This window comes from Meriones unguiculatus, chromosome 12 (assembly GCF_030254825.1).
Source record: "Meriones unguiculatus strain TT.TT164.6M chromosome 12, Bangor_MerUng_6.1, whole genome shotgun sequence".
Taxonomy (NCBI): domain Eukaryota; kingdom Metazoa; phylum Chordata; class Mammalia; order Rodentia; family Muridae; genus Meriones; species Meriones unguiculatus.
The window spans coordinates 77,640,291-77,662,843 of record NC_083360.1 but is presented as its reverse complement, the minus strand read 5'-3'; the positions used below and the strand labels follow the sequence as shown (position 1 = coordinate 77,662,843).

At 40.2% G+C, this 22,553-nt stretch overlaps 1 protein-coding gene across 9 annotated transcripts in view; it reads left to right on the top strand.

The window, feature by feature from the left end:
• Positions 1–22,553, top strand: part of Dock7 (dedicator of cytokinesis 7) — a 194,718-nt gene that overhangs the window by 116,891 nt on the left and 55,274 nt on the right. For 3 of the 9 annotated variants that reach the window (XM_060365936.1, XM_060365933.1, XM_060365935.1), the window contains exons 23-30: positions 5,843–5,932; positions 7,041–7,130; positions 7,458–7,493; positions 8,049–8,144; positions 9,730–9,870; positions 9,971–10,084; positions 12,309–12,479; positions 16,654–16,793. In XM_060365936.1, the coding sequence (XP_060221919.1) occupies positions 5,843–5,932; positions 7,041–7,130; positions 7,458–7,493; positions 8,049–8,144; positions 9,730–9,870; positions 9,971–10,084; positions 12,309–12,479; positions 16,654–16,793 (878 nt within the window). The remainder of the gene's footprint in view (positions 1–5,842; positions 5,933–7,040; positions 7,131–7,457; positions 7,494–8,048; positions 8,145–9,729; positions 9,871–9,970; positions 10,085–12,308; positions 12,480–16,653; positions 16,794–22,553) is intronic. The other 6 variants (XM_060365937.1, XM_060365938.1, XM_060365940.1 and 3 more) reach the window with 4 other exon arrangements.

Here is a 22,553-nt window from a genome sequence, read left to right as displayed (position 1 = left end):
GGTCTCACCTTAGATATTTCAGTACAAATAACTTAGCCTTCAGGGTTTCAGTTTCATGCATCCTGGTGTCTGACCATTATCTGTTTTTCTTTCTAGTGTCCCAAGTCTGGTAGTTTTCCGCTCCTTTTCAGCTTCTGGACCCTTAAATCTTGTTTTCTTGGGAGAGGAAGGAGTGTCTACATACTCTTCCTCCTTAGTCAGCCTAACTAGTCAGGACCAGCCATATATTCTTGTTAGAGCCAAACCTCCGTTTCTGTTTTCTTCTCAAACTTGAAGCCATCATTCGAACCAACTGATTGCCCCTTCTATGTTTTGAAAAATGGCAGCTAGCCTCATTTGAAGTTTTCTTACTACTGTCAGATAGTCATTTTGTGTTCTTTTTACTATTTCATTCTGCCATGGTGTATTGCACAAACCACCTTATACTTCCCCCTCGATCGTGTCGACAATCATGTCTGCTAGCCATTCCCTACTGCTTGAAGGAGATAAACCTCCCTTGTTTTCAGTCCACTACTTCTTCATGTCTGAGTCTCCTTTTCTCACCTACTCAGGATTCCCAGTCTAGTTCAGTATCTTCCTCTATAGTAAGTCATTTCACCCACAGACAAGGGCGTCATTTCTCAGCTAAGAAAAATTACCTGGTGTTCCTATTGCTACTTTCTATGCTGTGTTCTGCTACCTTGATTTTTGTTTTGTTTCGTTTTGTTGTGGGACCAGTGGGCCTGAAACAGTGTTGGGTAACTGTACAGTCAAGCCATCTCTTTAAGTAGAGCCCTTTATACTTGGTATCTTTAGTTGTGTGTGTGTATGTGTGTTTGACTTTTGCTGTCTTCTCTAATGACCTTTCCTACTGTCTCCCCTGGAAACTGCACTTGTTAATATTACAGTTGTTCTCTACCTTGGTAGATCCATTAGTTGTGTGTCCGAATTTGGCTTCCCTTAAAAATACTTCTTTTGTTTTAAATTATGTTTTGTGCGCTCTGTGTGTGGGTATGCGAAGCGAGTACAGGTGCCTGTACAAAGCTTTTTTTGAGTACAAAAGCTTCAAATTCTCTATTGCAGGCAGTTGCCAGCTGTCTGCTAGCTTCCCTCCTAGCCATTGTCCAGTCCTGCCAGTATCTGTGACACACAAATGCTGCCTTTTCTTTTTGTCCAGTTTGCTCCTCTTCTGGGATGCCGCACTGGCTCTGTCCTCTTCATAGTTTACCGTTTCTATCTTTTCCTATTCTTCTCTGAGTGCTTCCTTTTCTACTAATCTCTTACTGTGCGAGTCTAGTATTTTAGGAAGGGCTTTTGTAAGTGCTAGGTTAATCATTCCTCAGCTTCCTTTTCAGTATAAATCTCCCTCAGGAATTCCACTAAACTGCTTTTCTGAATCCTTTCTTAGATTGCACGTATGTTAAAAGGAGAGCTTCAGGGGGTTCTGTTTGGTAGAGTCCTTCCTTCCTTCATTCCTTCCTTCTTCCTTCTTCCTTCCTTCTTCTCTGCTTACCATCTTCGCCATCTTAAAGATGCCAGTATGTCTCCCTGGATTGATATGATAATCTTAAGACGTTACCCTGCTGTTACTTTACCTTCTGTTCACAACATAGGCACTCTTAGGCAATTGTTTTTTGAGAATTGGTGAACCATAGACTTAAGTTCATTCATCTAGAGTGTTCCTTTAAAAATTACGATACAGAAGAGAAATCAAGTCAGATTTATTCTTCCAGGAAGATCCTCCTATGACCAAGTCTCTACAATCCTTTCAGACTTTTCTTAGAAGTCCACCTTCCCAGTGAGGTCTGCCTAAGATTCTTGTTTAATTCTTGTATAATTAGTGTTTGTGTTTTTTTTTCCCCATTGCTGTACCAAAATACCACCACAAAAGCAACTAGAGGGAGGAAGCATTTACTTTAGTTCATGCTTCCAAGTTATGGTCATTCATGTCAGGGAGTTGATGTCAGGAACTCCAGGAAACTGACTACCTTGCAGTTCTAATAAAGAAGCAGAGAGTGATAATTGCATGTGGGTCTCAGCTCACTCTCTCCAAGTTCAGGGTCTTCTTCCCAGAGTGTGGTCCTGCCTACAGTTACAGTGTAGTCACATACCAATTACATACAGTCACATACCAATTACCATAATCAAGACAGTCCCCCACAGGAGGATGGACCCAGAGGACCATCCAGATTCTAGATTCTAGTTTCTGTCAAGTAGACAACTAGCCCTGATCATCACTAGTCCACCCGTTGCCGATTGGCACCCAATCGGCACCCAATCACTTTTAAATCACTTTTAAACTGTAACCTACTGCCTCTTGACCCTGTTATAACATACAGTGCATTCACTCCATCTTTAAAAATCCTCACAGTGATTAGCAGTTCCTACCCTTTAAAATTCCAAATAACAGGTCAGATACTCTCCACGTTTAATGACACAGAATAAATACCCCCATCCCCAAATGGAAAAAGACTGGGATGTAGCAAGAAACAATCACACCAAAGCAAAACTAGAAGCTAGCGTGGCAACCACCAAATCCTGCAGCTCCGTGTCTGGCTTCTGGGACTTATAAGATAGTCAGCTGGGTTCCAAAAGGCTGGAGTAACTCCACCCTCCATCTCTGCTGCCCTCGGAACACTGAGGCTCTCTCCTAGGCCAGCTTCCATCCGTGCCCACAGCTCTCCCTGACTCATGGGTCCGGCATCTCCAATATCTCGAGGTCTTCATTGAACCGTGGGCTTTACCTACATAGCTCTGCACAGTGGCCACTCACAGTCTCCTCCAGAGACTCCAACCCTGTCGTATAATGCTCGGCCTCAGCTGCTTTCCAAGACCCTCTCAGTCTTGCAGTATTCATGCCTTGAAAAAACAGGGTCAGGGAGATAAGGCTGCCAAATTATGCTGTCATCTCAAGGCGTAGCCTGAGTTTCTTGGAACAAAGCTGTCGCTGCTTCAGTGTGCTGACCACAGGGAGACATTCTCGTAGGCAGTTGCTTTTGAGAATTGGTGAACCCATCAAGTTAATTTTATTCTTGAAGTGTATTTGGATCTTTACAAGTTAGAGCCTCTCGGGGGTGAAATTCTGGCTTCAAGATGTCTTTCCTCTTGTCCCAGTGCCACACAGGTTTCTCTTTAGTGGTAATGATCTGTTTAACAGCTGTTTTCTTACCACCAGTCTGACTATTTCTGCCTTGAAAATCCCTGTACCACACAAATCAGTTAGTCCATTAACTTTAGATTCAGCTTCACTCATGTTCTCAGGACACAGACAAAATGAAACCTTTTTGACCAAAGTACTCATGAACGTCCCACCAGCTCAGATCTTGACAGAGAGTCCTTGTACCCATGAGGCCTCACAGGCCAAGCTGCCACTGTCTTGCATTTCTTACAGAATTCCTATCTTCTACCCACCCCACCCCAGACTATCTCATAAAGCTTTGTTTCCACCCCCCAAAGTTTTGTCTACCTACAAGATAAGACAAAAATAATAGTACTGGCACAAGGCAAAAAAAAAGAAATAGTACTGGCACACACAACTGGGTACATTTTACCTTTTCCTTGTTTCTTGGAGAGCTACAAAGTTGTTAAATTAGATTGGTAATTAATTTAAGGACTGTTGCTTTGAAAATATAATTCAGTTTTAGAACACTTGAATTAGTTATCTTCCTCACAAACTAATTGGCTACATGTTTTTGTTTTTAGCTTTTCTGTTGTTTGTTTTTTGTTTTCTTTCTTTCTTAAGGTAGGGTTTCTCTGTAGCCTTTGCTGTCCTGGCTTTACTTAGCTTTTGGTGTATAATTATAACTGTTTAATCATCAATATTGTGTGTATGAAATATAACTGGCAGGAAGCTGATATTTTGTTCTGATATTTATTACCAAAAACATTGTTTTAAGAAAAGAAATTATTATTTAAAGATTTATTTACTTATTTTATGTATATGAGTGCTCTGGCTGCATGTACACCTGCATGCCAGAAGAGTGCATCAGATCACATTATAGATGATTGTGAGCTAGTATGTGGTAGTTGCTGGGAATTGAACTCAGGACCTCTGGAAGAGCAGACAATGCTCTTAACCACTGAGACATCTCTCCAAGCCCCCCTCCCCAAATTTATTAAAGAGGGTTGCATATACATCTGTACTAGTAATATAGTCATACTAATTACAAATTAATTAATTCAAATATAAAAGTTTTGTATAAAGAACTTCTGGTATCTACCACCTTAAATGCATTACACTTAGGGCCTTCTTAAAATATAAGGCCAGGTGTCATGGCACATGCCTGTAATCCCAGCACTCAAAGAGAGGCAGAGGCAGGCAGATTGCTGGGAGTTCAAAGCCAGCCAGCCTGGTCTATAAAGTAAGTCCAGGCCAGCCAAGGCTACACAGAGAAACCCTGTCTTGGAGGAAAAAAAAGAAGGAAGACTATCATTATTTCTGTCTTAAAGGTAAGAATCTGAATAGTCACTTATTTTAGATTTTTAAATCAGTAGGTAGGAAAGCCTGTAGAGGAACCTTAGCTCCCATCTTAGGCAGTGTCAGTAATGTAGGAAAATGGGTAGTTAACATTAAGTGCATCAGCTGCTCTGTGTTTGGGAAGAAAAGTCGTGTAGAGAAAATATTCTCCCTAAACTCAAACTTGAAGCAATGATTATTTTCCTTTCAGAAATGTCTCTTGAGTATTAAATGTTTAATATTAAATATTAAACACTGTACCGATGTGCAGGCCTTCCTCTCGTCGACTCTGACTGCCCCGTTTATGGTGGGCTGTCGCCACCACATTTGCTGTTGCTACAGGGGCTCTTCCTGAGCAGCCTGCTGTGTGGATAGCTGGTCACCACTGCCAACGTTTTCTTTATTTTCAGTCAGTCTGATTATGGTAGCTTCTGGTTCCAGAACATTCTCTGCTTTAGTTTTTTTAAAATCAGGTTGCTTTGGGCTATCTTTGTAATTCTTGCCCTTCAGTCCTCCAAACTCCTATTACAACTTGCTTCAACTCAATTTAACAGGTTCTCTACCCCTTTTTGAGTTTGAAGACAGAAAGCTGGGGGTTAAAGCTGGGGGTTAGTCCGAATTTTATATAGCACTTTTACTTGGTTCTGATGATCTCTAAGGCTTGGGAAATTGAAGTCAGGTGTCAGCTAACTTCATCAGGAATCAGTAGTCCCTTAAAAAAAAGACAACGTGCTAGTATTAAAACTTAATGAAGGTGATGATGAAGATATAATTTCTAGAGATGTTTTCCTTATATATTTATATAAGATAGTATCCCATATATCTAAATGACAAATGGTAATAAAAAGGAACACAACTGTAAATTCACTGTTACGATTAGGAAAGGGCAAATGTAGCTGTTCCTTTGCATAACATTTTCCTTCATGTTTTTTGTTCTCTAAAAGAAATTGAAAGAAGAGGTAAGGTCAGACAGACTTGTGCAGTTTTCATTATATAGTAGCTTTCAGATGTAGGAAATGCAATGAAATTCAGGTCTGTTAGCAAAGACTTTATTTTTCCTCCACCTCCCCCCAAGTCTCAGTTCAGTTGAGAATTTGTACCATATTTAGGAAGCATTTTGAGGGTAATGCAGAGATTTCTGTGGATCGCACTTTAAGGTACTCACTTTATATCGAAATGACCTTTACACACTATACTTAATAATTCTTTTCTTTAAAAATTATGTTATATGATAAGATGATGTGATGAACTAATACTGTATTTGTTCCTGAGATCTTTTCGGTGGCTTTAACAGTACTAATGAGGAACATGTTTGCACTGGGAGGGCTGGGTCTCTTTAGGAATAATTCATAGCATGCACCATGTAACATTTCTCTCCTTTCCAACTGCTCTCTGTTATGTGCTCAGGGTTTAGACCGCTCCAATTCCTGGGTTAACACTGGTCCAAAAGCTGCCCCATGGGGATCCAACCCCAGTCCAAGTGCAGAGTCAACACAGGTGGTGTTTACATTAGAGGTTTCTTTGTTGGCTGTCGATGTTTCCCTTTAGAACACTACCTTTTCCTACATGCTGTGATTTCAGTGGCTTGCTTTTCTTTGCATCATTCTAAGTGTGTAATTTTTATTTAGCACATTTCCCAGCTACTCTGCATGAATACCACCAGTTGCACCAGTAATGCTCTCTTTTTTTGTTTTCTGTCTCCTCCTGCCTCCTCCTGCCTCCTCCTTACACGCTGTGTCAGTGTCTTTGTGCCTGCTGCTTATGCACTGATAGTTTTCTAACAGATTCTGTTCAGGGCTTTTGTACATCTTTAGTAGGAAATTTTTATGTAGAGAACACCTAACAGTTTTCCATTTGCTTTAAAGTATAGCTAAATATATCATTTCCTGTGGTCTTTATTACCTTATCTCTTTTTCATAACTACCAACTAGAAAGATTGGTAGTAAGCTGAAGTTAAACAGAAATAAATATGAAGTGTATAGTGTGCATGATGTAAGAATAAATGCTGGAGGGAAAACTTCATTTAATTTGTATTGTGTTGCAAAGTATGAAATTTATTATAACTATATCATAATTTAAGACTAGTTGCTTGATAACTAACTGCATGATGCACCAAATATACTTCTTACCTGTGTATTGGCTTTGAAGGAAAATCCTCTTATTCCTAAAACAGAACCCAAGTCTCTGTTTAAGATTATAACTGATTGACATTACATATAACTGATTGACATTACATATGGGTTTTGACAAACTTAAAAAAGTAAAGTTTCTAAAGTTTGAATTTCCTTTATTGATTTCTTTTTTGTCAGACATCAGTTGAGAAGTATGTTTTTACAGCTTACATGTTTTCGCTAGATATGTGCATGTGTAGATTACACAGATAAGTTTCATTCTTTGCAGCACTCTGTTATAATTACTAAGGTAATTCATCTAAAAGATAAAAAACAGAAGCAATCTTCATATAACTGCTTTTAAAGCAGCTTAAAATAACATAACAAGATCAGAAATAATATTAACTGTTGAAAATTGCGCGCAGTCCGTGAACTTCAGATCATCCACAACAGTGTTAATGTTATCTCGTCATTCATTCATCTTCACTCCATAGGCTATGGATCGAAGTTGTAATCGTATGTCTTCGCACACAGAGACGTCAAGTTTCTTACAAACATTAACGGGACGCTTACCAACTAAAAAGGTAGATCCATAAGAAGACAGTTCATAGAGGGGGAAAGTAATTCCAACAGTTAAATACTTGTAAAGTCTTTTTATACAACCAGTGTGAGATACTAAAATAATTTTGGTGTGTCTAAAAATACATTTGAACAAGCAGTGCTTGTCTGGAGCCTTTTGGGCCGTACCACCATCATTTAGGGTTTCTTTACATTAAGATGGTGTTTCTATCTTGGAAATTGACTGTAGACTATAGTAATTCAAATTAGGTAATCAAATTTTAATACCAGAAAAATGTCTGAGCTCTTAATTCTGTTTCTGTAACTACTTCTGTTTTGTTTTGAATCTCCAGGGAAAGGAAGATGAGTTAGAAAAGTTTTCACTCTTAGTAAGCGCTGTTGACCTGCCCCTTATGCTCAGCCCCGTCAGGCCTTCCATAGTACTCTGTGCTACTTCGCCAGTGCTCTGTATGCATATCCATTATAAGGAAGTTTCTGCAAAAAATACATCTTAAACACCTGAAACTTAACAGCACATGGAAATGTATAAATTTGTAATGGTGTTTCCTAAATTGTACCAGCAAAGTTGATGAACGTATCATATGTTCAAATATGTATTTAAAATACAGACAAAATCCAATTTGTAGCTGTGAGGTTTTGGTCTAGTTTTTTGTTTGCAAGTGCAATTTAGGAAGTTGTTTCCTGCCTGTCCTTTTAAAATTACATTTTACTCCCAAGATAACATGTAATTTTTCAGCTTTGAACATGCCACACTGTCTTCATGCATACGTAGCCGTTTCGTTAATGGGTGTGTCCACTGCATCCTCCAGTGATTCATGTGCCCTGTCCACTTATTCTCATTACACCTTCATTTGTACCCGTGTAATCATTTGGTTTATGTCACCAGCAGAACTTTGATAATAACTTGATGTGTCTCTGAATAGCTTTTTCACGAGGAACTGGCTCTGCAGTGGGTCGTTTGCAGTGGCGGCGTGCGGGAGTCAGCTTTGCAGCAAGCCTGGTTCTTTTTTGAGTTGATGGTGAGCAAACGGACCATGTTCTTTCATACTCTTTAGCACAGTGAGCGATTTTGTATCAGCTCATTTTTCTCTTTTCTTAGAAACTACATTCCCATGTTTGCCCCAAAGCAAAATTATATGTATTTGTTCCTAACTATACAATATGGACACCAACACAATGTAGCTTATATTATGCCATGTGAGGTTCATTTGAAATCTGGCTCTAATTTGTCTTATCTTGTTCTTTTTGGACACTTTTTGTTCTTTTTGGAGCAAGGAAACATGACAGTCTTTGCTACTCTGTTAATAAAGACAGTGCAAGTTAATAAACTCAGTGCTGTAGATTTTTTATTATTTTAGAGCTTTATAAGTGTATTCTGTTATCGTTATAGGTGAACACTGCATAGGGAAATGCTGGTTATAACTAATTTGAGAAACACTTTTTGCTTAATTCAATAAGTGATAGTACAAACCAATTAATATTTTCATGTCTTATAAAACATGGCTATGCTTATATATATGAACACCTCTTAATGAACCAAAGAAGCAAGTGCTTATCAGCCCTATTACTGAGGCTCCGAGCGGCTAAGTAACTTTTTAGATAGCAGCTCTGTAATTCAAGTTCAGGCATTCTGGAACTAGGGCTCTTCCTCTTCTTTTTCTCCCTTAGGGCTACAAACTAAGATCATAGGAATATTTTCTTTCAACAAAAATAGTATTTAATTAATAAGGGACAAAACAACAACAAAAACAAAGAAATGAGGACAGTGAAAGAGAGAGGGACAGAGGGAAGGAGGACAGAAAGAAGAAGACAATAGGGGCTTTTAGAATACAACATAGAGTCCTTATCAGTGTTGACTGTTACCTATATTTGAGATAGAAAACATTTTTTTTTCCCAATAGATTTACTAATCTACAGAAAAGGTAAACCTGGGAATATGTAAGTGTCCAAAGGCTCATTTTCTCTTAGACTATAAATATCAAATTTGTACCTCATATACTTTTATTGTAAGATAAGAATTTTAACTTGGGCTTTAACAGAAGTCTTAGCATCTGTGTTAAGACTTCTCAAATGAGTCCAGAGATTATAGTTCAAGAGTTGGCTTGCACACCTCCTGTCCCAAGGGCTTTTAACAAGAAGCCTGGGTGCTGGGAGTAGCAGGGTGCCCATGTAGCGGCAGGCAGATCTCTCAATTTAAAGCTGCTGTCTGGACATTTTTTTTAGTTAAATTTTTTTTTCTTATACTGTGAAGTTATTTTCTGTTACACACTGGTTTTTTTTCCTTTTGATAAAACAATTTATAGGGATAGTTGGAAAAGTATTATGTTAGACATTTCGTTGACATATAGAAAATACTTGAGGAACATTGTCAAAAGTTGACTTTGAATTACATGGTATATTTTTAAAAACAGCCAGAGTATGTAGAGCTATTACAGTTTACCTAAAAGTAAGAAATTAGCCAGGTGGTGGAGCATGCATGTAATCCTAAGAGCTGAGAGCCCGAGGCAGGTGGATTTGGGACTTAGGGCTCATCTGGGTCGCATTGCAAGACGCTGTCTTAAAGTAAAGCAGAGCAACAGCACAGATAACAGTGTCCTTTCACAGGTAAAGAGCATGATGCACCACTTGTATCTTAATGACAAGCTTGATGCGCCAAGGAAAACCCGCTTTCCAGAACGCTTCCTGGATGACATCGCTGCCCTCGTCAGCACAATTGCTGGTGACGTCGTGACACGATTCCAGAAGGTGATGAGGACTCTCCATCAATGTCTCTTAGAAGCTAAGAGTGAACCGTCATGCTTTTGTTCACTATCCTTAATATTTTTGCTTATGTTCTCTTTCCTAGGACACAGAAATGGTTGAGAGACTCAATACAAGCCTTGCCTTCTTTCTCAATGATCTGTTGTCTGTTATGGACAGAGGTTTTGTCTTTTCCCTTATAAAGTCCTGCTACAAACAGGTATTATAAAATTAGTAATTGACTAAGTGGGGTAGCTGGTTCAAGGCTGCTTTAAGAGCACATTCATATACTGGTCTTAAAAGGAGAAGGTAGCCTTGAGTTACGTATGGCTCCTGCTGTGGTGAAAGTCCATGACTTGTACTCACTAGGACTGTAGCAAGCAGACCCCAGAGTAGCTAGCTTACCACTCAGTTGCTTTCTTCCCGTTAAAGGATAGTCAGGTAGTGATGGATGCAGCCTTTGAGTGCTGTGCAGGTACAGCATTTATGTTGAGTCAAGTTGACTGAACTTTCCCTATCGTGGGTATTATTTGTTTATCTGAGATAGGGTTTCATATAGCCGAGGCCAGCTCCAAATTCACTGTGTAGCTGAGGGTGCTCTTGAACTCCTGGTCTACCTACTGCCTCCTGGACTTATGAGTGTGAGCCACTATGCCAGCTTTTGAGTGGTCTTTCAAGTAGACGCTTTGTGATTTTTACTACCACTTAGCCCTAAACATTAAAGTTTGGGCCCCTGGTCATATATTTGCTGAAGTTCAAAATGCCGTATATTATCGTGTCACTAGTAAACTACAAATACCCTACACCTTTTTTGCAAGCAACAAGTTATGTTTTTTTGTAAGGTTTATTTATTATTTATACAGTATTCTGCCTGCACACCAGAAGAGGGCACCAGATTGCATTGTAGCTGGTTGTGAGCTACTGTGTGGTTGCTGGAAATTGAATTCAGGAACTTTGGAAGAGCACCCAGTGCCTTAACCTCTGAGCCATCTCTCCAGCCCCAGCAAGTTGTGTTTTTAATGTAATTTGTAATCAACTGGCTGTTAACATCTTGCCTTTTGGGAAATACTGGTTCTTGTTTCTTGATTGGCTCCTTTATGCAGATAGACTCTCCAGAGTTTGTTTTTCAAGACAGGGTTTCTCTGTGTTGCTTTGGCTTTCCTGAACTAGCTTTGTAGACCAGGCTGGCCTCAAACTCAGAAACATACCTGCCCCTGCTTCCCTGAGTGCTGGGATTAAAGGTGTGCACCACCATACCCGCCTCCCAGAGTCATTTTAATAAAACTTTAAAAAATAAAATCTCTGGAGAGATGGCTCAGAGATTAAGAACACTGGCTGTTCTTCCAGAGATCCTCAGTTCAATTCCCAGCAACCATATGCTGGCTCCCAACCATCTATAATGAGATCTGGTGCCCTCTTCTGGCCTGCAGACAGAACACTGTATACATAATGAAAAAATAAATAAATCTTTCTTTTAAAATAAATAAAATCTCTGGGTTTCATCTCAGAATTACTAAGAAGTGTGAATGCTCGTGGGGTTTAGGAATAAAACTTATGAAGCCCTTTCTGGCTGACCCCTGTATTAGTTTTGGAGAACTGTTGATCACTAGTTCTGCTGGGCTGGAGAGACAGCTCAGTGGTTAAGAGGACTAGCTGCTCTTCCTGCAGACCTGAAGTTAGTTTTCAGCATCCACATGGCAGCTCACAACTCAAATCTGTAACTCCAATTTCAGGAAATCCAACGATCTGTTCTGGCTTTGTGGGCCCCAGGCCTATACATGGTGCCCAGATATACTTGTAGGCAAAACACTCATCCACATAAAATAAACTAAAGTTAAAAATGTTTAAAGAATTCTATTTTGCAATATTATTGTTACAATTTTTCAGGCCTGTTGAATTGGATTTTTTTATTTTACAGTCATAGAAATTATCTATGCATGAGCACTGACTCACAGATATTTGTAAAACACTCTTCTTCCCCCCCAAAAAAAAAATATATATATTTTATTACTATCCAAACTTAGTGTGGTTTATTGACCTCCTACACTTGCCAATCATTGAGGTTGTCTCAAATAATGACTGTATGGGTTAAGTCAGCTGCGTGTCTCCTCGAGTAGCCTGAGACATAGCTGGGGAAGGTAGACAGTTATAAATGCGTGAAACAGCAGTGTTACAAGAGAGCTTTCTTTAAATTATGCTGTTCCCTCACAAAGTGCCTTTTGGGAAGCAGAAATATTAACGCAACATTGGCAATAAAAGACTGTGACTTTAGGTTCGTCAAGTAGATTTATGCTGTAGACTTGTGGATTCGTGTTTGCTGTAACTTTAGGAAAGAGGATATTGTCGTATAAGCCACACAACTCCAAACTGCTGTTGCTGTCATATTACTGTGGGAGGAAAAAATACATCAGTTGGTGTTCTCTTATTTATACAATGCTTCCAAGGTGACAACAAAGCTCTATTCGCTGCCAAATCCGAGTGTCCTGGTGTCCTTGAGGTTGGACTTCCTGCGAATCATCTGCAGCCATGAGCACTATGTTACATTAAACCTACCCTGCAGCTTGCTCACCCCGCCCGCATCTCCGTCCCCTTCTGTTTCTTCTGCAACATCTCAGGTATGCAAAGTGTGAGAACATACATACGACATATGTTCGTACTTATGCAAAAGGATTCAAAACAGTGGGTGGAAAAGTGGCAATGTGTTATTTTGTGATTGGTTAGGTAACAGGCTCTCTGACGAATGCTGTGTAATTATCAGTTCATCTGATTCCCAGAACAGCCCTAGGAGCTTGTCTTGTTATTACCCATATTGGATACCTCCACATCAGAGACAAATGGAAAGAGGTGGTCAGATGACGCTGTGAACGTAGACTTTATTGCAGAGCCAGGTTCTTAAGCATGTGTGGTACTTCCTTTGCAGGTGTATGAGTTCACCTATGTAAACTCATTTACTTTTATGTTTTCACAGATTGAGTCATTTTTTGTGGTGTGTGTGTGTGTGTGTGTGTGTGTGTGTGTGTGTGTGTGTGTGTGAGACAGGGTTTCTCTGTGTAACAGCCCTGGCTGTCCTGGACTCACTTCGTAGAGCAGGCTGGCCTTGAACGCACCTGCTCTGCCTCCCAGAGTGCTGGGATTACAGGCATGCATCACCATGCCCGGCTTTGAGTTCTTTTCTTGAAGCATTTATGGAGACCAAGTTTGGGGTAAATACCTATGAAAGGAAGCAGAGAAAAGAGCCAGGCTGCACAGCCAGCCTGCCAAGCTCAGCCTGGCTCTCTCAAGTGCAGAAACTCAGTGGACATTTACAGTTGCACTTGACTTTCACAGCTAGCAGTTTCTTTGAAGATAAAGAAGATTAAGACTTTACAGTTGTAGTGTCGTGGAAGCCGAGATTTTCCTCCTCCCTAATCATATGTTCTTGTTGTTTTTCATGAATTGGACAAGCTGTTTTCATAGTAGTGTCTAATGCCTGAAGCCAAAGTTGATCTCACACATTTCCTAATCCTATTTCTGTAGTGTGGAATGCCCAGGTGCAGTTCCCTAGCTAGCTCAGTCTTAACATGTTTTTAAAAATATTAAACCTCACATAAACCGGAAAATATGGGAGAGCCAGCCACAACTTTTCATTTCATCTTTTCAGAGCGTCTTCCAGATCAACCTCCTTTCACATCTTTCTGCCTCTAACAGATGCATCTGGCCTTTTGCATTCTTCATTTGTTTTCTTCCAAAGATGTATAGCCAGAGGCAAATTAATCAAAAGTGCCTTTCCTAAAACCTCTTTACTACATGGCATTTACCTATGAAATTCTCATAGAATTTCTTGAGTTATATTATTCACTTTTTTTGTTTAGCTGTGTAATTTTCAGATATCAGTGACTAATGTAGATGTCTTAGTCCCTTGCCCCTATAGGCTTGTACCCATAACATAAGGCAAAATCAATTTAGTCCACTTCAAAGGTCTCTATAGTGTATCGTAGGCTCAACAATGTTTAAAAGTCCAAAGTTCAAAGTCTTTTCTGAGATTCATGCAATCTCCTTTTTTCCATGCAATCTCTTAGCTGTAATGCCCTATAAAATCAAAATAAAAAAACAGATCACATACTTCCAAAATATAATGGCACAAGATATAACATTACCATTCCAAAAAGTAGGGAAGGGATCATAATGAAGAAATACTGTAGCAAAGAAAGACTGAAAATGAGGTGGGCACACTCTAAACTCTGCATCTCCACGCCTGATGTCAAAATGTTCTTCAGATCTCCAGCTTATCTCAGCTTTGCTGGTTGCAGCACACCTCTTTCTCCCGGGCTGCCTCCACTTGCTGTTAGCATCTTCCATTGGCAGGTATCCCATGGTTCTGTCATCTCTAACCTCTTGGGGCCTCTACACAATTCAGGCTTCATTTTCACAGCTTCACATATGCAAGGACGCCTCTGCCACACACCTGGCCTCACTGGCTGTCCTTAGTTGTAGGGAGAAAGATTCCGTAACCCCTTTCTTCAGTTATTGACTCTAAAGCCAGAACCATGTGGCCGCAGCTGACAAATCTGCTGTTTGCTGGGGCTAGACCATGGCCCCATGGTTCAGTGACATCTTCACCAGCTTTCTGTTTTTGATGGTTGCCTTCAGGACCTAACCTTGGCTGTTGTGGAACTTGCTCTGTAGAACAAGCAGGCCTTAAACTCAGAGATCTGCATGCCTCTGTCTCCACAGTGCTGGGTTAAAGCCGTGCGCCACCAGTGCTTGGACCTAAGCTTTTCTTTAATTCCTTCACACAAAGGGAAGCTTAGCAGGGTCGGATCTTGCCTTGAGGTCGCCACTCCCTTAATTCCATTTGCTATCTTTAATCTGTTTATCTCCTTGAACACGGTATTTAGCTCTGTTCCACTTCCTGGTACCCCTTTAATTTTTGAATCATAATTTATTTTGTATTTTTTGTTGTTGCTCAGCTTGATCCTTTTCATCAAAATGCTCTTCATAAGAGTTAATATTAGTTATCACACTACAGAGTCCACACTAGGCTATTTTCAGATTTCCTTTGCCAATGCAATTAATTCAAAACTCTTTCCCTTAGCCTTAGGGAAACTTTTCAGAGAAGGCAAAAAGCAATCAAATTCTTGGCCAAACTGTCATAACACTCTCTAGGCCACATACTAAAATTCTTCCCTGAAAGCCCAGGCCACAGGGTTCAAATTATCTTTAGTACCACTGTCTTCCATGTTCCTTCTAGGATGACCCATTAAGCCACATATAAAGCATCCAACGGCTTTCCTAATCCAAAGTCCCAAAACCCACATTCCTCCAAACAAAATCATGGTCAGGCCTATCACAGCAATACCCTACTCTTCTGTCTTAGTTGGGATTTTATTGCTTTGAAAAGTCCACATGACCATGCAAGTCTTATAAAGGAGAACATTTAATTGGGGCTGGCTTACAGTTCAGAGGTTTAGTCCATTGTCATGGTGGAAAGCATGGCAGCATGCAGGCAGACATGGTGCTGGAAAGTAACTGAGAGCTCTGCATCTTGATCCCCAGGCAACAGAAGAAGACTGTGCTATGCTGGGCATAACTTGAGCTTGGGACACCTCAAAGCCTACTCCCACAGTGACATATTTCCTCCAGCAAGACCACACCTACCCCAACAAGGCCACACCTCCTAATAGTGCCACTTCTTACGGGCATTCAAACACATGATTCTATGGGGGCCGCACCTATTCAAACCACCACAACAGACATCCGCTTGGGGGCCTTTCCTAAAACTTTCTTACTACATGGCGTTTACCTATGAAATTCTCATATAATTCCTTTAATTATCTTGTTTACTTTCTTGTTTAACTGTAATTTTCAGATTTTAGTGGCTAACATAGACATATCCTTTGGGGCAAGGGCAGAAAGTATTCTTTACACTTAGTTGGAAGTTTTTTTCTATAGAAATAGGAAGCCTATTGCTCTAAATGGAAATACACCCACATGAACATGTACACATACACACACATATCTAAATATATATACATGTATAGACATACATATTCATGTATATATAAAATGAATATATATGCATATTCATATATGTGACTATAGAATGTGTCTTAGGAGATATAAGCTTTTTCAGGACTACAATTTCTGAAGATTTAGTGAAGAGACTACAAGATGATCCACAGATTTCAGAGGCAGTGAATTCTGTGTAAAGTAGCATAGGTGATACTTGATAGAAACTAAGTGCTGTGATTACGGACATTTCTCTTGTCCTTTAGGGTAAGGGTGTACATAACTTTTGTGTTGAGTTCCATTTCTTTCCTTCAGAGGATTTCTGAAATAGTAGGTGATTAAAAAAATAAAAGATGAAGACAATAGAAAATCTCAATATTAAAAAAGCAAACTAAACTTTTGCAAATTAATTTCAGTAATAAAACTGATAAACTGTTTGGAAGACTAAGGCCCAGCATAGCAAGAGCCCATCTTCTACTGTCAGACAAATTCATGATTGAGCAGGCTGCTTTGCTAAGCTCTTTCTGTCTGAAGTCTTTGGTGATCTTGTGCACTCACGAGTACTCTTCCTAAGGTCTATAGACTCCCCAGGCTAGGTCAGCCTTTTGTGTTTGACAAAGGATGTAAAGAAATGTCAGCACAGGCTCCCATAGCCAAAGTAAGAGCAGTTCCTTTTCTGTGCGCTCTCTGGAATAGCGTTTCTCTGGCACAATCACGTTGCGTTTCATTGGTTGCAATGCCCCAACTGTTGCATGTTTGTTGCCCAGCTGTCAACAGTTGAGTTCTACCTTACCCCCACAGAGTTCCGGATTTTCCACAAATGTGCAGGACCAGAAGACTGCAAACATGTTTGAACTGTCCCTGCCCTTCCGCCAGCAGCATTACCTGGCCGGCCTCGTGTTGACGGAACTTGCACTCATTTTAGACCCGGATGCTGAAGGGTGAGTGACCTGTTTCACACTAAGGAAAATCAGTTTGATTTTGGACAGTGGGATAGATCTTGCTGAAATTTAAATTAATACTATTTCTTCCTGTTTATTTTTTCTGTTTTTTATTCTCTAAGGTCCATATATGTGTTATTTCTGTGTTCATTACTTTCAAGAAGAGTGTTTCAAGAATGGTGTTTATATTTTAGTTAATCACCTCTGAATTTGAGCTTATCTACAATGATGGTGTATCATGTTTGATGCGATAGCATGTTTTAGTAGTATAAGAAACAGTTGTGTATGTTAGTACATGGACTATTGCTAAAATACAGTAGGCACTTTTCAGTTATGGAAAATAGACTTTTTTTTCTTAAATTTCTTGTGAGAAAAATTTATAATTTGCCATCCTACTATGTAACATTTTATCTTAAAACTTACCCTATCCTTTTAAAAATTCTGCTTTTGAGTACACTGTTGGAGGATCTTTGGTGACTGATTTTCATTTATGAAATACATAGGGATCTTGCGGGATCGTAGCCCTTATGGGTGGTGTCCATCTTAACAGTTAACATTAAAAAATCTGTCTGATAGTCTGACATCATGACACTAACCCAAATTCTTAGCTGTTTGGAAGGTTGAGGCCGTAGAATCCTGAGTTTGAGGCTGTCCAGGTCTGCATAGCAAGACTCTATCTCCTCTTTAAGAACAAAACAGGCCAGAGAAGTGGCTTAGCACTTGACAGTGTGTCCCGCCTCTCTGGAGGAGCTGAATTCGGTTCCCAGCACTGACGTCAGGTGGTTTGCAGCCACCTAGAATGAGCCCCAGATATGACATCCCCGTTGGCCTCTCAGGACGCCTGCATTCACATGCTCATCCCACACACAGACACATGCACAAAAATTAAAATAAAATACATTGTTAAAAGCAAAAATACTCTGATCAGTTTAAGTCTATCCTGAAGTTAAGTGTCATAAAAGAGGTCCAGGAAACAAAAACATACAACCTTACACAGGTTTTTAATGAATGTATCATCTACTTAAGAAAAAGTAGGTTCATAAAGTCCTTAGTAACATGTCAAGGATATAGTTGATACTGAGTACATTTTAAATGGCCAGACCGACTGCAAATGAAAGATTTGAACTTGTAAAATAATGAGAACCTACATGTGGAATAACCTTTAAAGAACTGGTTTTCACCAGAACTGTGGGATTCTGAAAAGGTGTCCTATGCCTATAGGACTCCATATGGAGTAGGGGTTTGTGTAGACTCTGTGGAGAGAGGAAAGTTGAGTTGGCTGAGACACTGTACCTCCCAGTTCTGTTTCAAGCACTTTCATGTCTTACCATTTGACAAAAAAGTATAACATCACTTGAAGATAATAAAGGTATCCATTTTTGAGGAGTGAAGATACTCTACAGTTCTTTTAAATGTACTAGCTCTGCTTAATCACTGGTGTACCTCAGGTATTTGAGTAAGTGCCTGCTCTTACTTACCATGCCAAGGTCACCAGATACAGCCTCAGGGAATTAAATCAGCCAGGTGGAGGGGCCACAGCACAACTGAGGCTCTGACAATTTTACAGAAAACAATCAGATTTTTTGTATCTTTATGAGAAACAGAATAAAATGGCAATTGCTAGGATCAACACAGTTGTAGTTGCCCAGATACAATGGCATTTGCAAATTATACGGAGTACACAGATTAATGTTTAAGACTAATCGTCCTGTCAAGCCTCTGTGCTTCCTGGACTTCCAAGGGAACATGCAAAGAAACAGAAAGGGCTGGGACACTTCGTTCCCTGAGGGAGTGTGTCAGTATCTCAGGAATTGTAAGGGGCACATTGTGTCCCAGGAGCCGTGGACTCTAACCTGAAAAACCTCTGATGCATGCCTCTTAGCAGCTAGGCCAGCCAACTTCGTGATTCTCTTTTCCAGTGTTTTCACTTGGTCAGGGTGGCTTTAGGTATAAGAAACTGGAACAACTTCAAACTGGCTTTGTTAAAGGAAATAAGTTTGTTCATATCTGGAAGAAAGACCGTTCTTTGTGTAATTCAGCCTTCAACTCACTGATTTCATCATGTTGGCTGCAGGGTGTCTGACTGCAGGATGGTTTCCACAGAATTAGAATTAAAGGCTCGCAGGTGAGCGGGCGAATGACTCCCTATTGCGTGCAGGCTCGTTAGGGCCAGCTGGCTTTTCTCATGGATATGCCCCCAAAGTCGTGCAGGTTGCTGGTCAGGCTGGGTTAGTTCTAATCACGTGACTTAGAGCAAACAGAGAGTGTTTGCTACGGCACACAAGACAAGCATGGTATACCCAGTTCTAAGTCAACTGTGTGGGTAAGCAATGCTATCATTGTCAGGCTTTCTCTACTGAGAAAGCTGGGTTAATTAGAGGTTGTCTCTTCATAGACTGTCACAAATGAACTAGCCAACTGGCCATTTGAAGCATCATGGATGATTTAGCTAGAGTCTGATGCTGAAACTAGAGACAGTGGACTTCTTCTGAGCCATAGGAGAGCACAGTTTTGGTTGAAGTAGGATGGATGATTGGGAAATGCATGCTGTCTAGGTTTCAGCAGTATCTTTTATAAAGGGTAGGCAATTCCTGTAATGATGTTTCTTTTGCACATCATAACCAATTTTATTAAAATGGGGTTTATATGGAATAATAGGAAGCTTATGAAGGAATTTGTTACTAACTCTCTTCTTTAAGCTAGAATGTGTTGATCTTCGGCCCTGGGAAAGATTTTTGCTGAATCCCATGAGTAATGATGTTCGCTATCACCTTTCTTTTTGTATTCAGACATTGTAGCCTGTGTGCTACATATTAAAAGTGAACATCAGCTTACACCCTTTTTTGTTTCATTCTTTTCTTTATCTTTCCTGTGCCCACTCCATTAGCAAATTCTGCAGCTCTCTAAAATATATCCCAAGTTCAGCCACTTCTTTACATCCCTGCTTCTGCTGGAACTAATTATGTTTCCTTCTTAGTCTCTAAAATAATTTTCGACACAATAGCCTGAATAGTCTTTTTAAATGGGGTAAGGTTATGCTACGACCTTGCTGAAAATTATTCTTGCTCTCTCCCTGTAAGTTAAATGCCACTTAGAATAAAACCCAGACCTGTAGTAATAGTCCTAAAAGTTCTACCTTGCTGTTGTCTGTATCTTAAATGTGACAAGTTCATACATTTGGGCCTCATCACTTGTGTTTTTCTCTGACCAAAGTAGTGCTTGACGGGCCTAGGGTCTTCCATAGGCCATTCCTGCTTGTAGTTTCTCAGATCTTCTTTTAAAGCAGGATATTCCTGTTGAGGCTCTCGTTGCCTGCTAAATTACAGGCCTGTTGCCCTGGCTACATTCACTCTTAGCCTTGCAGTCCTGCTTTCTCTTCTGCAAAGTGCTTCCTTGAAGTTTATCATATGTCCCCTCCCATTAGAGTATAAGCTAGAGAGCAGACAGCTGTTTCCCTCTCAGTTTTGTATTCCTACAACCTCAGTAGCTAGAGGCTCAGGTCATCTAAGATAAACCATTCTACCTTTGGCCCTTAGCAGTTGAATTTTCTCTGTCTAAAACAATCTTTGAATGACCCTAAGATGGTCAATGGTCATATACCCATGTTGCAGTCTTACAGGTCTAGGCAGAGATAGTGTGCAGGATACATTGTCAGAGCTTTAGGAGAGTGCTTGTCCTCTGACTTCATCTGCTTGGTAGGTAATTACAGTCGTTCCTTGATGAGCAGTAATATGTTCTATAAGTAGCCAAAGATGTGCTTGTTACAAACTTCCCTTATAGCTGGAAAGTTGACCAAGAAACAGTGTAATAGAGGCACAGATCCTTGTGTCTTTTAAAGAGCCATTGTTACAGCTTGCTGTTAATGTTATGAAATGCCATGACCCAAAGCAACTTGGAAAGGAAAGGGGTTACTTGGCTTACATGTCCAGATCACAATCTGTCATGACGAGAAGTCAAGACAGGAAATCAAAGCAGGAATCGGGAAGTAGGAGCTGACGCATAGGTCCTGATGGACTGATGCTTATGGTCTTCTTTCACAGCTGGCTTAATTTTCTTTCTTCTGGCACCCAGAGCCACCAGCCCAGGGGTGGTGCCTGCTTCAGAGGGCTGGGTCCACATCAGTCATCCATAAAGAAAATGCTCACAGACATGCTACAAGCCACTCTGATGGAGGTATTTTCTTAGTTGACAGTCACTCTACCTGGATGACGCTAGTTTGTGTCAGGTTAACAAAAACTAACCGATATCACTCTGTACTGTGATTAAATGGTAATTTTGTAGGACATAGAGTTTGGGAAATGAGAAGATTTATATTTTTTTATTTGTATATTACTGTCTATGACAATGCAAAAGTTTTTTGTATGTGTATCTGTTTTTCTCTGGCTACAATAAACCCTTTAAGGACAAGAGAAGCATCTTAATTCAGAGAGCAAGAATGGGGCAGGAGCTGGGGCAGGAGCCCAGGGAAGCATGTAAGTGTGGCTTACACACAAGTTTAGATTCAGTCCTCAGCAATGAGCAGTGGATAATTATATACATACTACTTTAATGTGACTAAGTAGTAAAATACATGAAGAGGCTTCTTGAAAACAGCTTAGACAGGCTGGAGTGTGGGTGTGAGAAGGTAGGAGTGCCTGTCCAGGCACAGAAGTCATTGTGGTAAGAGTGTAAACAACAGGGGTTCCAAAGCTGAACCTGGGGACCCCCACCTGTGTCCATGCTTACACTCCGGGAAACATGAAAGTAGGCGCGGAGCTTGTTGGAAAAGAAAGAACATATGTGAAGCCTGTGTTGAAGTTGTAAAGGAATGAGTAAAGTTAAAAAGAATCGGCATTTGGATTAGCCTCATGGGGAGTGTGTAAACAACGGGAGCTTAGGAAGAGCATCATGCAAGGAATGGGAATGAGGACTGAAACCTGTCTATGAGTGTGGTTTTGACAGAATTTGAACATATACTTTATGAATAAACCTATAGCTAAAATTAAGATGTGCTTTCAAAACAGGAAAGGCTTGTTTGAAGCAAGGGAAGAATTTGATCAGGGTGGTCATTGAAAGTTGAAGGGAGATGGGATTCTCTGACAACAAGGGGAAAACATTTTCTGGGAGAAATACATTTTCTGAGATTGAAAAAAAAGATTGTGTCTTAGGAATAGGGACAGACACATTTGGCTGGAGAGATGACTTGTCAGTCATCTCCTGCTCCTGCTGAGCATCTGGGTTTAGTTCCCAGCACCATGATGTATGGTTCATAACCACCTCTAACTCCAGTTCCAGGAAATCTTATGCCCCCTGCTGGCCTTCACGCCCACCCTCCATACATTGTATTTATACATATACATATATTCTTAAAAAACAACAACAACAACAGCAAAAAATCTTTTAGACAAGATGAACATATTTAAAAGACATGGCCAGAGGAGACCCAGAACGCTCTTTTTTGCTGAGATAAGTACTTGCTGGTGAGTTATCCTGCAGAGACAGCCGTGGAGGCTGCTGCCTGCTGCAGCTTAAGGGCCAGTTGGAGTGGGTGCACTTTCATCAGAATGGTTTGTGTAGTCAAAGTACTCGCTGTTTGGAGGGAACAAGTGTGTGAAGAGGATAGAACTCTTGTTAGAGGACTCGCCGATGGTAGAAAAACCAGAATGAGATGCACGAGCAAAGCAGTTAAAAAGAGAGATGTTGAGGGGAATCCCAGCTACTGAATATATGATATGTCAGAGGACTTTTCTTTCAGGAAACAAAACAAGCAATAGAGTCAGG